The sequence below is a fragment of the Vidua chalybeata genome, chromosome 5 (genome assembly GCF_026979565.1).
Source record: "Vidua chalybeata isolate OUT-0048 chromosome 5, bVidCha1 merged haplotype, whole genome shotgun sequence".
Classification (NCBI taxonomy): Eukaryota; Metazoa; Chordata; class Aves; order Passeriformes; family Viduidae; genus Vidua; species Vidua chalybeata.
In genome coordinates this window covers 3,275,542-3,289,110 of record NC_071534.1, presented here as the reverse complement: position 1 = coordinate 3,289,110, position 13,569 = coordinate 3,275,542, and the positions used below count along the sequence as shown (strand labels likewise).

General features: G+C 43.3%; 1 protein-coding gene across 2 annotated transcripts in view; it reads left to right on the top strand.

Moving 5' to 3' along the window:
- The first annotated feature begins 392 nt into the window (after nt 1-392).
- Nucleotides 393-13,569, top strand: part of BCL2L13 (BCL2 like 13) — a 33,703-nt gene continuing 20,526 nt past the window's right edge. The window contains exons 1-3 of one of the 2 annotated variants that reach the window (XM_053942321.1): nt 393-527; nt 5,697-5,872; nt 13,198-13,308. In XM_053942321.1, coding sequence (XP_053798296.1) covers nt 5,752-5,872; nt 13,198-13,308 — 232 coding nt within the window. In that variant the 5' untranslated portion in view covers nt 393-527; nt 5,697-5,751. Of the gene's footprint in view, nt 528-1,626; nt 1,795-5,696; nt 5,873-13,197; nt 13,309-13,569 lie in introns of those variants that run through there. The other variant, XM_053942320.1, reaches the window with a different exon arrangement.

The following is a 13,569-nucleotide window of genomic DNA, read 5'->3' as shown; positions in this document are numbered from 1 at the left end:
TTAAAAACCAAGTGATTGGCGTTTTTCACAATTCTATCCAGGCTCTGTTTGGGACTCTGGCCCAGCTCACGCACACCTGCAGCCACGTCACGCGGGAGCTGAACTGCCAAGGGCCCCATTCCCTCCGAATCCACGAGGAAATCGGCGGAGATTGGCACTAACCCCCACTCGCCCCGCTTCTTTCCCGGTGGCCCCGTGGCCACCGCCGGCCCCCCCCACCCCCGGCCCGTGCCCGCCCTGTGACGTCACTCGGACCCCGCCCCTCCCCGCCGGGCCCCGCCCCCCCCTCCGGCGCGAGCCGTGACGCGCGGCACGCGCCGCGCCGCGCCCCGCGCGCTCCTGCCCCCGCCCCCTCCATCATGGCGGCGGCGGCGGCGGCAAATTAGGGCAGAGCCCGCGCATCGGGCGCGCGCCCGCCCCCCCCCCACCCCCCTTTTCCCCTCACCGCCCCCCGGCGGGAGCGACCCGGGAGCTGCGGCCGCTCCTCCGCCTCCTCCGCCTCCAGTTCCTCCCCGCGGCGCCCGCAGGTGAGGAAACGGGCGTGGGGGACCGGGCGGGCTGGTTGTTTTGTTTTGTTTGTTTATTTTTTTCCCTATCCGTCTGCGTTTGCTTATTAATTTTAAGGGCGGCGGGGGGGGAGGGGGGGGAGCGGGGACCGGCGGCGCCGCGCGCTCCCGCCCCCCCTCCCGCGCGCGCACCCCCTTTAATGGTTGGGGCGGGGGGAGCAGGCGGGCGCGCGCGTTCCAGCGGGGGCGCGGCGGGGGCAGGCGCGCCCCCTGGCGGCCGGTGCCGCTCCCGCCCCCGCCGCGGCCGAAGGGTGCGCGGACCCCGCTCCGCCCGGGACACCCTCAGGACACCCCCCGGGACGCCCCCAGGACACCCTCAGGACACCCCCGGGACACCCCCGGGACGCCCCCGGACCCGGCGGGCAGCGGCGGCGAAGGGGGAGCCGCTGCAGGGGCCGCGGCAGCGCGCAGGCTGCGAGTCCCTCACGGCCCCGCCGGTGACTCATGCCGACGCCGTGCCCGCCCGCCGGGTATAAATATCTCATTCATCATCGCCGTAGTAACTGAGGGGCTCACGCTGCGCTCCCGCCGGCGGCTCCGGCGCCGCTGGAACTTGGAACGGCTTTTTTTTTTTTTTCCGGCTTCTCAAACCCAAACAGGCGCGTTAGGATGGAAAGTGAATGGAAGCTCGTTAATAAAAGCTGCGTTTGTCATAATTTAAGGTTGTGGTGAGATGGTTTGAAGCTGCAAAGGATTGAGGAACTTTGTAGTAGATAACGCATGCAGCTTTTGTTTTTCTTCCTAGAAGAGAAATCACCCCGTTTGCTTAGAATGCTCAATTAATTGCATTTCTGTCAAAGGTCAGCTACAGCCACTGTCCAGATAAAGAACAATTAATGTTTTCCAGTATTTCTATCCATTAAGTGCCACCAGAGGATCAGTAGTGGCTGCAGTATTGATCCGTTTCCAGTAGGAACTGACATGTTTGAACTGAGTAGTTTTCAGTTTATTATAAACAATCTCTTAGTCATGCCCTCATACTCAGTTGGAAAAGTACTCCGGAGAATTTATCTCCCAAGTTGATCACAACTGGATGCTTTGGATAGTCCTGCCTGTTATGGGAAGCGTTTTCAGAGACAAACTGCTGCAAGGTTTAACTAGTCCACACATGCAAGTCTCACCCGAAATCCCCACACAAGCCTTCTGATAAGGCTGCCGAGTGCCTGAATATTTTCCATCCCGTTGACATGGGGTGTGGCTTTGTAGACCTGCAGCTCCTTGAAATTCGGTAAGTTTGGTAGAGGGCACCGTGCAAACCCGAGGCTGTCGATGCAGCTGAGCTGGGAGTGGCTGCCTGTTGCAGAGATTGGTGTCGGGAAGAAGACCCAAACCGCGAGCATATCGATGTCAGGCGGCCCTAAAACCGATTTGAGCTGCAGTGCTGCCGTGGTGTTGCCCCTGTGCCCGGCCGTGCTCGCTGGCTGAGGCCGTGTGTGCCTTGCAGTAATTCAGCAGCAGCAGGAGGTGTTCTGCCACAGCCGTGACTGCGTTTGTAGCTGGTGAGCGAGGCCTGGGCTCTAGGTGGGGAATGCACCCAGCTCTGGAGAGACTCCGTTTTGGAGTGGAAGCTGAGGGCCGTGCTGCTGCTGTTTGGAAAAAAGCTCCGGCAGTGCTGGTGTTTCTGAAATCCATACGGATCTGATCGCCTACGGTTTTTGTTTTATAAAAACCAGCTGAACTGCTCTGGGCGGTAGAGCAGTGATGTTGCATTTCGGGGCTTGAATGACGCACGGTAAACACATCTTGTTGCACGGTAGGGTTTTACAGATAGGGACTGAAACACAGCTGGCCTCATCGCTGGGGATTATATTCGCTCTCTTCATTGGTAGGCTTGTGCTGCCCATTATCCAATTTATAACTCTGCCGTGGATTAGGACGTGACAGATGGGGAAATGTCAGTCCTGCTGCAACTCCTGCTCTCAGGTCGCTTGAGCAGCTCAGCCCACATGAAACAAGCGACAGCAGGGCCGGAGGAGTGACAAGCTAAGTCAGCTTCAACAGGTAGAGCCTTCTGTCCCCCAAGGGAGCAGGAACTGGGAAAGGTGATTTTTTTTTTTTTGTAGGGAGTAATTGGTAATAATGTTGATCTCTGTAGTTTTTTAAGGACAGTATTCCTTCAGAGAACCTGTTAAACCAGAAGCAGCCCTCTTGCCCTGGCTTCAGGACTTAGGGAGTCTGTGTAACGCCTTGTTTCCTCTGCTCCACTGCACCGCCTGTACAAGCTTATCATCTTGAACACTTTCTGCACTCTCTTCCATTCTGCTCCTTTAGCGGAGAGCTCTCTTTCCTCTGATCTGGTCTCTCAAGCTGTGTGTCCTTTTTCAATCCCCCTCATTCCTGAAAAATGGCCTTTTCTGAGATATTTACAGTATCTGAGTCAGTATTTCTCTGTTTGTCTTTGTAAACAAAACCAATCCTAACGAGTCATTCAGTTACTGTGCTGTGGGCTTGTCTCAAAGGAAGACCAGTGATTCTGAAGTGCACTTCCACTCATGACACTCTTTTGTGTGAATTTGAAGATTTGTTCCATTCAAGTTCTTAAGTCTCCTTTCTCATTTCGTTATAAAACTGCCTCTCAAAATATATCCACCAAGGTAATTTTTTTAAATCATTCTTTCCCCAGGGAAACATTAGCCACTATTTAAATAAGCAGTGGTCTCATTCTCTCTCTCTCTGCTTTTTTTTTTTTTTTCCCCTCCTCCCCTCAGAAGTGCTGAGCTGTAATTTTTTGTGAATTAGGCCTCCCTGTTGCACCGTGCTGCTTTGGATATCATGCTGGTTTCGATCAACTTTTTAAATTTCATTTTCTGCATTGATTTGGAATTATATTTTGAAGAATAATCTCTATTATATATCCAGACTTGTTCTTTGGTCCACAGCGCAGTTTCTGGATATCCCTGGACCATCTGTCAGGCTGATTTTTTTCAGGAGAGATCAGTTCAGGATGTCTGGAAGGGCTCCCATTCACTGTGTAGGCATTGCGAGAAGCATTTTGATTTCAGGGCTGTGGATCTTTACTGAACAAACCAGAACTGGAACATGCTGGGGAGCTTTTGCTTTTTGGGGAACGGCACCTTTCACACCTGGTGATGTGAACAGGAGATGATGTGGCTGCTTGTGGTCTGAAGAGCAGATCTATTGTTAAAGGACCCTAGAGTCTTCAGAGCAGTTATTTTTTTTTCCAGATCCTCTTGCTCTATGAAAATCTCAATTACGGAAGAGGCACAAGGGTAATGTGTTGTGCAAAAGCTGTGGTTCTCTGCTGTGATTTCTTAGGTTTCTGAAGCAGGGTGTTTTGCCTGTGGAGCACTTGGGATGGAAGAGGCAGCCCTGATGAAGTGTTGACTCCAAGTTTGTTGTTTCCTTTGTATATAATTTGCTACTTTGGTTCAAGCTGTAGCAAAGACACAACCCAACCTTTCTGGTAAAGGCTTTCAGGCATTTTTCAATACATGGGACAAGAGGCAGGGCTGCCATAGTATGGTCTTCATCAGGGAGCCCTTTTCTGGTTTCAGTACTGAATGAGTTTCAGAAACTGGAGTTCCTAAAGAAAATAGTCAGCCAATTTTACACCAGTTCTTTCCCTTTTGCAGCTTTTAGTTTGGTGGTAAATTTTTCTTTGCCAAGCTACCTACTCCCACAGCAACCATGCCACAGCACAGTTCTAGTTCTGTTTATCCTCAGTAACCAGTGTACAACTGCAGTTAATCTGAATTCCTTCTCAGGGAGGAGGGATTAGAAGTTAGCCTAGGCATCTTGAACAGCTAGGCAGGCAAGTGCTTTCTTTTGGTTTCTCAGTTTATTATTATTATTTTTAATTGAGGCTTCATTTGCAGATTGTTCTTTGGTTTTGGAGCCTGAGTCTTTCTTTTAGTCCCAAGGCATTTCTAGTGCAATCCATAACTCTCTTGAGAGGGTCCAATTTCTCTTTCTTGTATATAGCATTTTGCTCATTCTAACTGCTTTAAACTTTAAACTTGATAAAAAAATCTTCTAAATGTAACTGCAGTCTCACATTACTGAATTATCTGGCTCTTTCAGTGCCTCTTCAGTAGCTGTTCTGTAGCACAAACTTCCTTGTATGCCTTTCATTTACACACCCATTCTGGTGGCCAAGAATGGGCTACTGCTTGTTTGGGAATGACTCTTTGAAGTCCTGGAGAACTGAACTTGAAGAGTTTGTCAGAAACCCCTGGATAGTATTATTTGATCCATTAAGTTGACAGGGTGTTGGAAGCAGTTATCCAGACTTCACCAAACAAAAAGAGCTAAAACATGTTGATTAATCTCAAACATCCTTTTAATCTGTTGCATGTCTTTTTCCCCACTTCCATGTTGTTGTTTGAGATTTTACTTTTTACGATGTCGTTTCTAATTTCTCTCTACTTTAGTTTTTCCTGCAGGTCTTATTTGGATATTTCAAAAAGGCAACAAAACAATTAGAGTGAAACAGGGAGGAGTTCTTTAGCCAGATGTTGCTGTTAGGTGTGGACTTCTGGTTTATACTTAATAATGTCTGGGTGAGAAATCCAGGACAAACAACCATCTCTTCTTCCAATCCCGACAAGGAATGTGGAATGTAATGTGGAATTTACTCTGTTGACCGTGTGTTTTCCATTGCTGTTGGAACAGTAAAATTAATTTGAGGCAATTTTGGTCACTTTTTCTGCATTACAATTTTCATGCATCACAGTAGTGAATCTGTGAAAGCAGAGAAAATATTCAGGGGAGGCTTTGGGAAAGGGAACCTGTCTTTTCACCACATGTTGTGGTTAAGGAAATGTTCAGACTCTGTCAAAACATGAACACGTGTGGTTTTGTGTGTGGTTGAGATGGGAGGTGTTGGGAGGAGGACACAGGCTGGGAGACTGCTCGTTTTGCTTCCAGGGGAGTGTGACCGTGGCAGGCAGGAGCGAGAAATGCCACTGCTGGCAGCAGGCAGGGAGCTGCACTGAGGCACAGTTGGGTTTCCTCTGCATGGTTCTTATTTTAATAAGAATGCATATGCTATCAGGGCAAAAACCTGGGTATTGCTTCAGGATTGTTACATAATTCCTTGTTACGTGTGGGTTCACGACCCGTTGCAGCCTTACAAACCAACAAACAAAACCCTTTGCTGTTCCCTGACAGCCTTCCTGGCTCCCCAGAGCGCAGCCGACGTGCCCCACGCAGCACAGCCACCCCGATGGCGTCCGCTACTGCCGTGCCTGTAGGATTTCACTATGAAACCAAATACGTAGTGCTCAGCTACCTGGGCCTTTCAGCACAGGACAAGCCACAGGAGCATCCTCCTCCTCCAGCTCAAGGTAATATTTGCATATTCATCTCTAGCCTTTTACACGTGCAGCTGGATTTGCAATTGCGTCTTGGAGTGTTCCTGCAGGGATGCAGAGTGGGAGCCTGATGTTCGCTGTAATGAACCTCTTGGTTTATTGAGTGAAAAATGAATAAATTACAAGTGAAAAATGAGAGATGCTGATGGAAACAAAGCTGTTTGTATGTAAATTACTGTTTTAATTTGAGCTATGCCAGGGCTGACTGGTGTTTAGGAAGCAAGTAAGTGGTTTTAGTCACTGTCTTGAGGCTAAAGGGGATGGATATATATTACCTTTGTTGAGCCAGCATGAGAATTTCAGCCCATGCTTGCTATTTTTTTGGGACACAAGTGGAAGTAAGCAGGGGTGAGGTGATGTTTACTGGCATAAACTGAGTGGTGTCTTGAGCAATCTCCTGTGCTAAATAGTTTTGCCCTATTACACTGAGGCTCCTGTTGTTGTCAGTCAGTGCTGGTACAGAGATGTGGCCTATGCTACTTCTGTTTGTTTATTTATTTATTTATTTGTGAGAAGTCAAGGACTTCACGGAGTCAGATGTTTCTTCCAGGACAGGTTTATGGATAAAAGAGGTTAAATAAATAAATAGAAGGCAGAATAAAAGAAGTTTGGTAGATTGTGTTTCACATAAACCTAGGAGGTAAAACTGTTCTTTATTTTGTGGTGGCAAGCACTTAAGCAATGTTGTTTGTCATCCAAGCCTGGGTGACTTGTCACTTCTTAATGATGTTTTAGTCACTACTAGTTCTGTGATTCAGAACTTATTCTGATGAAAGGAGACTTAAAAAAACTCCAAACCAAACAGAGACAGTCTTCAGAATCTTTGTTTTCTTTGAACAATCATTTAAGAATGCATATGCTGTCATTTACTGAACTTACCTGTCATCAAGTGAGAAAATCCTGAAAAGAAAAGACTGCAACAAGGTTATGACAGAACTGCCTTTCAGTTTGGTATTAAATCACATAGCATATGCTGATTATATTATATATAATTCATTAAATTAATGTTAGTATATATAATTAATAAAATTAATCTTCATGCATTTAAGGTATGTTTGCTACTTCCACTTTGACTGCATCTGTGGTCCATGAAAGGAGAGGCACCTTAGCTGTTTCATAAAACCCTTTCTTGAAAAATGTACTTATTTTAGCAATAACATGTCATTCTGAACATCCCAGCCATTTATCACTGGGCTGTAACTGGAAATGTATTGAGTACATTTAAAGGTTCAGTGTGTAAGAGTCTGCTTTGTTCTATAAACAGAAGATTTAGAGAGGAAAATGCTCGTCTTAAAGCTTTTAAGAATTATTTGGCTTACCTTTGAATTATTTGAATAAGAAATTATTACTTACCTTTGAAGTATTTGCAAATTGAGGTGAAACCTTTCATTTTCAGAATCAGTTACTGGAACCTCTAAGCTTCTAATCTGAACTACAGAGGTATATTTAAGCTTTCTAAAGAGAAAGCTACAAATTCTTAAATGAAAATTTTGTACTGACTTAAGAGGACTTCTCAGATATTGTTTAGATGTGTTAGCTTGTGTCACAGCAATCTGTAGTTGGATTTGCTACTAAAATACTCTAAAGCATTCATACTTTACAACTTCTAAAGAGGAAATCTTCCTACATTTTCCCCACCTCATTCCCCAAACCAGACAGTGACCCCAATGTCTCCTCTCCTGGTCATGTTTCACTTTAATTAGGTCTGTCTTTCAGTGTTTTTGCTGCTTTCTGATCAAAGCCTCTGGATTAAATAATTTTGCCTTACTTTTAATTTGCCAACTTGCTTCTCACTCTGTTTTGTAATGCTTTGAAAGGACTTTCATTCATACAAGACCTTGACTGAGGTTTGCAGTACTTTCTCTTCATTTATTTTTCTTAGATCCACATAAGACTGTACTCCTGGTAAGTTTTCTGAATAATTTTCAGTATAATGGAAGCATCCAGGAAGACAAGTTTTAGCTTGCCCTGGTGGAGTTAAGCTCCTTGTCTGCTTGAGAGGGAGAGTGAGGGACTCCTCTAGAGGGCAGTTCAGCGCAGGATCCCAGTTCCAGCCACCTTGTGTCACCCACTGCAGGATCTTCTGCCTTTGCATGTGTACCAGACATGGGAGATGAAAAACGGTGCACTAGGTGTTGTTAGGATCTCTGTATTTCCCTTGAGCCTCCTTCTACCACAGTGTCCCAGATTTCAGTGAAGTTTCAACACTCCAGTTAAACTAAAAGGCATATCTGGTGGGTCAAAACCACCCAAAAACACCCAACCAAAAAAGTGATCCTTCCCAACAGGAGTGGTACTATATTACCTCTGCCAGAACTGCTTCTGTTACCATCATCTGCCTCTCTTTTCCTACATTTTGTACTAGTTTTTTTTTTCTGGTGTATGTCTTTCTGTTTCAAAAACTGAGATAAGAATAAAACTTTAGATGGGTTGATAGGTTAAAACTTCTCATTGTTTGTAGGCCTAATGTGCTTTGCAAGACTGATGGTTTTTGGAGGGTTTTTATTCAGTGAATAGAAAAATCAGAGAAATTACATAGATATGTACATTGCTGTGTTTCCTTTTGGGTCTCTTGGTTGGTCTTGGTTTTGTTGCAAGAAGGGTGGCTTCAATTACAAGCATTAAAATCACTTCTGGCTTCAAGCAAATAAGGTTGATCTGAATCAACACCTGATGAGCACTTAGAAATTTTTATTTTGCTATCTTCTTTTCAGCACAGGGACTGAAGAGAGAGCCACCCACAGTATTCCAGACTCTTGAAGAAAAGACAGTTTTACTGGGCAAGCCAATCTTTTAATATTGTAGCTCTGTAGTGTTCTGTAATGGATTTCAGTGTCTTCAGAGATAAATCCAGCAAATTTAACTGGCCAAATGCTTTGAGAGACTTTTTTCCTATTAGTTTTTTTCAGAATAGTGATTCTGCATAACAGTCACTGCAGGTTATTTAAAGCAAAATCCATTAGCAGTATATTCTGTTACTTCTTGGTAGGTTCTCAGGTAGGTGAGCAAATCAGATAAATTGATAACACACAGAGTGTGTAAGTCGATATGTTTGAGGCAACAGATGAGTACATACATTTAAAATGTGTGGAAGCACTCAGTTGTCTGTTCATTAGATTGCAGAGAGATGCTGTGTATTTTTTCAGAACTCTTCATACCTATAAGTACTGGTTCAGACACAGAAAGTAATTATTAAGTACTGGAAAACATCTCTACACTTTTCCCCCTGATGTCACTCTCATTACTGAAGCTTCCACTCTGCTGCAGTTGCTAGTATTGCTAACTTTTCAAGTGAGTCAGAGTCCTTTGGTTTTATGATTCAATGTGTTTGTATTATAAATGTTTCTTTATATTTTATCAGGGAGTGACTTTTAATGTATTTCTCTATTTTAATCTACTTCCCCATTGCTTGACACCATCCCATGAGCTTGTGGCTACGACAAACACTGTGAAGAAAACTAGGTTTTCTGTGTTTTACTTGACAGTGAAAAATCTTAAATAATCCCTTAGTTTACAGAGCATCTGAAAGATTTATAGTCAGTGCCACTACTGCATGGTGACATAGGTTAGTCAAGAGGTGAGCAAGGTTTTGATAGTTTTACAGCTTCCCTGAGGTGCGTGCTATCCACAGTACTTTAATCCAGTTATGGTGCACGATGTCCTTTTGACCATTTATTGTCTTTTTGGAATTACCATATGAAGTGCTGTATGTAGCTGTAGGTGATGGAGCCATTTTCCTGGTTTCCCACACACAAGGTACCTACTGTTGGCTTGTAGGAAACTGAGTTTTTTAGGTTGTTTTTGGGCTGTAAAGATTCACACTGTAGGTCAGAGCAGTCGAGTTCATGGTAATAAGGGAGCTATTCCCTGAACTGAGGCAAGGAAAAGGAACTTTTTGAGGTGTGAATTCCCACTTGATTAAGCCTCCTCTCTGCCCACAAAAAAAAAAAAAATAGTGCTAGTTGGTGATATCTTGTCTCTTTTTAATATTTTAGACTTTTTCAGTTTCTTTTAAGCTGAGCCTTCTTATGGTTTATAAAGAGCTTCTTTTCAACATTCCTGAGATGGAGGACTGCATCTATGTGTGGCTGTCCATGGTCTGGAGTTTGCTGGTGTAATAGATGTACTTTTCATTAAAGGAAACAGATAAATACATTTTTAAAAAGATTTTTGTATATCTTTGTCACTTCTCAGTGCTTACAGTAATTTTAGAATCTTACTTATTGTTTTAAAAGATGTGAGATGTTAAAGAAATATTACAGTCATGCTGAAAGTAAGTTTTTAAGTCAACTGGACAGAAGTTAATAGACGTAGGAGAACTTGAAAATGAAGATATTGCTAAATTAAAATTACAGGCATGAAAGAAAAAAAATCAGGAGCAATCTGTGACATCAGTGGCTTTCTTTTCCAATCATCCTTCATTCCCTTGAACTAAAAAGGCATAACATCTTCTCAGTCTCTCCTTATAGTTGCTGTTGTCCCTTGCTAGCTGAAATTTTGGCTCAAGCGCTGTAGAATGAGATGTGCAGACTCTTTAGCTCTTATGAATGACTTCCCATCCCTCCTCCTTCTGGGATCAAACCTGGCAAAAGGGTTAGTCTTGTATTGTTACTGAGCTTCTGGAGTTTTACTGAAGTATTACACTTATTTAGTAGTCAGATGCTCCCTGATGCAGTGCTTGATGGACTTTCAGAACACATTTTCCTCTACTTTTTAGGTTACTTCCAAACACCTGAAACCCAAAATCTTAACAGGAACATAATTGTGCCAAAGTGAACATTTATTCCATAAATAGAAAGTAGAATGCACTAACTTGGTTATGTAAGAACACATAACAGAGGTTTCTTGTTCCTCTGGGTTGGGAAGAGGCCTTGCAGAGTTGGTTTGCCAAAAGCCCAGAAGAGGCAGACCCATTTCTTGAGCACGGGAAAGCATTCAATGCTTATGGCTCTTGCAAACACCATTTCTGAGAAATGGTGTGGCCATTTGCATCTTTGGTAATGAAAATATATTCTCATCTAAAATAAGCTGGTTTTACTGTTTTCTTCTACCTGCTTGTGACTTGGAAGTTGGATAATTGAGAAAAGGACACCCCTCACTTAGGATGTGATACCCCTCACTTTGCTGTGTGCAGTGTTTGTTGGTAGCAGTTCAATACCCAGGGGATGCAGAAAGCTGAAATTCACTCTTTATGGGGGGAATAAACAGTGCAAAGTCACTGCTCTGGGAGGGGTGGGGTTTTGATGTTTTGGCATGAGTGAATAGTCAGGTGCTCTCAGAATCAGCAGCTGCTGCAAAGTTGTGGGTGTTACGAGATGGAAACCATTGACTGCAGTGCTGATTATCTAAACAGCTCTTTTGTACGCTGGCAGCAGTGGAATTTCTCCTCTTCCATTTTCCAGGTGACTTCTTATCAAGTATGACAGCTTGTCCTGGGTGATCATTGTCACATTAGTCCTGTGAGAATGGGTGCTCCCCTGTCCCTTCCAGACACGGGGAAAGCACAGGTTCACACAAGGGGTGGCACTTGCACACACTTGTTGCACTTGACTCAGGAGCAGTGCTTCCATTCTTCAAAGAAGCAACTGACAGGGACTGACAGGGCATTAACCAAAAGGAGGAACAGTTTGCTCCTCTCAGGAATTTATTACTCAGACTTGGCAAAGAGGTGGTACTTCGGAAGGGATTTAAGGAGCTAAGTAAAGTTATTCTGAACATGTGTGCTTAAGTCAAATGGAATTAAACTGACTGGTCGCAGAAACATATGAAAACATTTTATACTGACTTAAGCATACATTGGTTTAGAGGGCTCCTTGTTGAGTTTTTAAGCATTAACACATGTTCAGTGGGTTGATACTGTGGATTTTTAACGTATTTTTCAATTGTAGGAGACCTTGAAAGCTTATTGTCTAGTAGTTTTTTAAATACAGGAAATGCACAGTGTACTTCACTAGTGTGTAGTTAACTACACATCTGTGTGTGTTAAGTGCTTTTACGGTTTTCACACAGCCTTTTATGAAATTGAGTGATTATATGTGTCCATTGTGGAAGAAAAGGGAAGGCAAGACAACATTTAAAGTGAAACAAACCAAAGGAAACAGGCAGAGAGAAGAGAAACAAACCAAAGGAAAAACAGGCCACAAAGCTGTAATTCACAAGACCACCAAATTATGATTTAGTGCCTTCAAAACAGGAATGAAGAAAGATGTGCCAGAAAGATCCGCTGGCTGTTAGAGGACTTACCTGAAGATCTGGATGTGAAGGGAAAGTGATGAGGAGGAAATTGAGTCAGATGATGCCAACATTACAGATACAAATCTTTTCCCTTTTTGTTTTCTTTAACTGAGTGAAGAATATCTGTAGAGCAGAGCATTGGATGTCTAGGTAGAACTGTAGCCCTGGGTGTAGGTGGAGAAAGGGTGAGAAATTCAGATGTCCTGAATACCTGGGTTTGTTTGGAAACAGTTTTGTGTCTCTTGGTACAGCATAATGATTAAGATGATTGGGAGTCTGTGTAACCCTGACTGATGTGGCTGAAACAACTTTTGTTACCAATATCTAGAGTCAGCACATAGAAAATGTATTTGTGATCCCAAACCATGGCATGTGAACTTCTGGGGATATGTAGCCATTTCAAACTCCTAAATTTCTTGGTTAAGAGAGGAGAATTGGCAACTGACAGACAATTGTGAGGTCCTTTGCCTCTAGCCTTGCTTATGAACCCAGTGTTAAATTGTGGCCTGTAGACTCCTCATGGGCAGAGAAATGATGCACAGTTCACAGGTTTCAGGATTCTTCATTGATGTCATTGCATAGTTGCTCTGAGAACGCTGTAGATTTTGGAAGCATCAATATAAATTTTATATTTTGCTATTAAAAATCAAGCTTATGTCAGTCTGCTTTGTTCTGGTGTAGTTTGATAATAAATGTATTAGGTGTAATGGCTGATTGTTTATGTGCCTTGGTTTGCTTTTGGCCTTAAATTGAAGATGTTGCTTTTAAAGTTCCTATGTATCCTCTTGGTAGCTTTACAGTTCTTTTTTTCTTTTTTTTTTCATTTTTTTTTATTTTTAAAATTTTATTTAAATCACCAGTTCTACCTTGCATAGGCCTGGAAATTTATCTGTTTCTGGGTTCGTGTAATAAAACTTTTGTAATAAGTCCTCTGGAGGGATCATACTTGTTGCTGTCTGAAATTGAATTTTCACCTCAAATTCCATTATACTTAATATTTCAATACCGTGTTCCATTATCTACCTTGTTTGAAAAATTAAATTAGAACATTTGGTTTCTTTCAGGGACTCAACAACAGCTTATGGCACAACATGCTCTGGAGAAAGAGGCTTTGGAGAAGATTAAAATAGAAATCGAGGAGGAGCTAAAACGTCTTGATGAAGAAATCTTGGAAGGTGCTCTTCAGATTTTCCTGTTTCAATCTATAATCTCTATGCACTGTATTGGTGGTTAATTTGTAACAGGTACTCCAGTTAAAGAGACTTTTGAATGCCTTGAATCTCTTTATCCTCCTCCCCCCACAAGATTTGTACACATTGCCACATGGAGTAAAATAGTTAAACGTTACCATTTGGAGTGGTGGAGCCTGGCCAAAGCAAACAACTGGATGATATTTAATAGTCTACTATAAATAATGAAAAGTAAGCAGCCCTTAA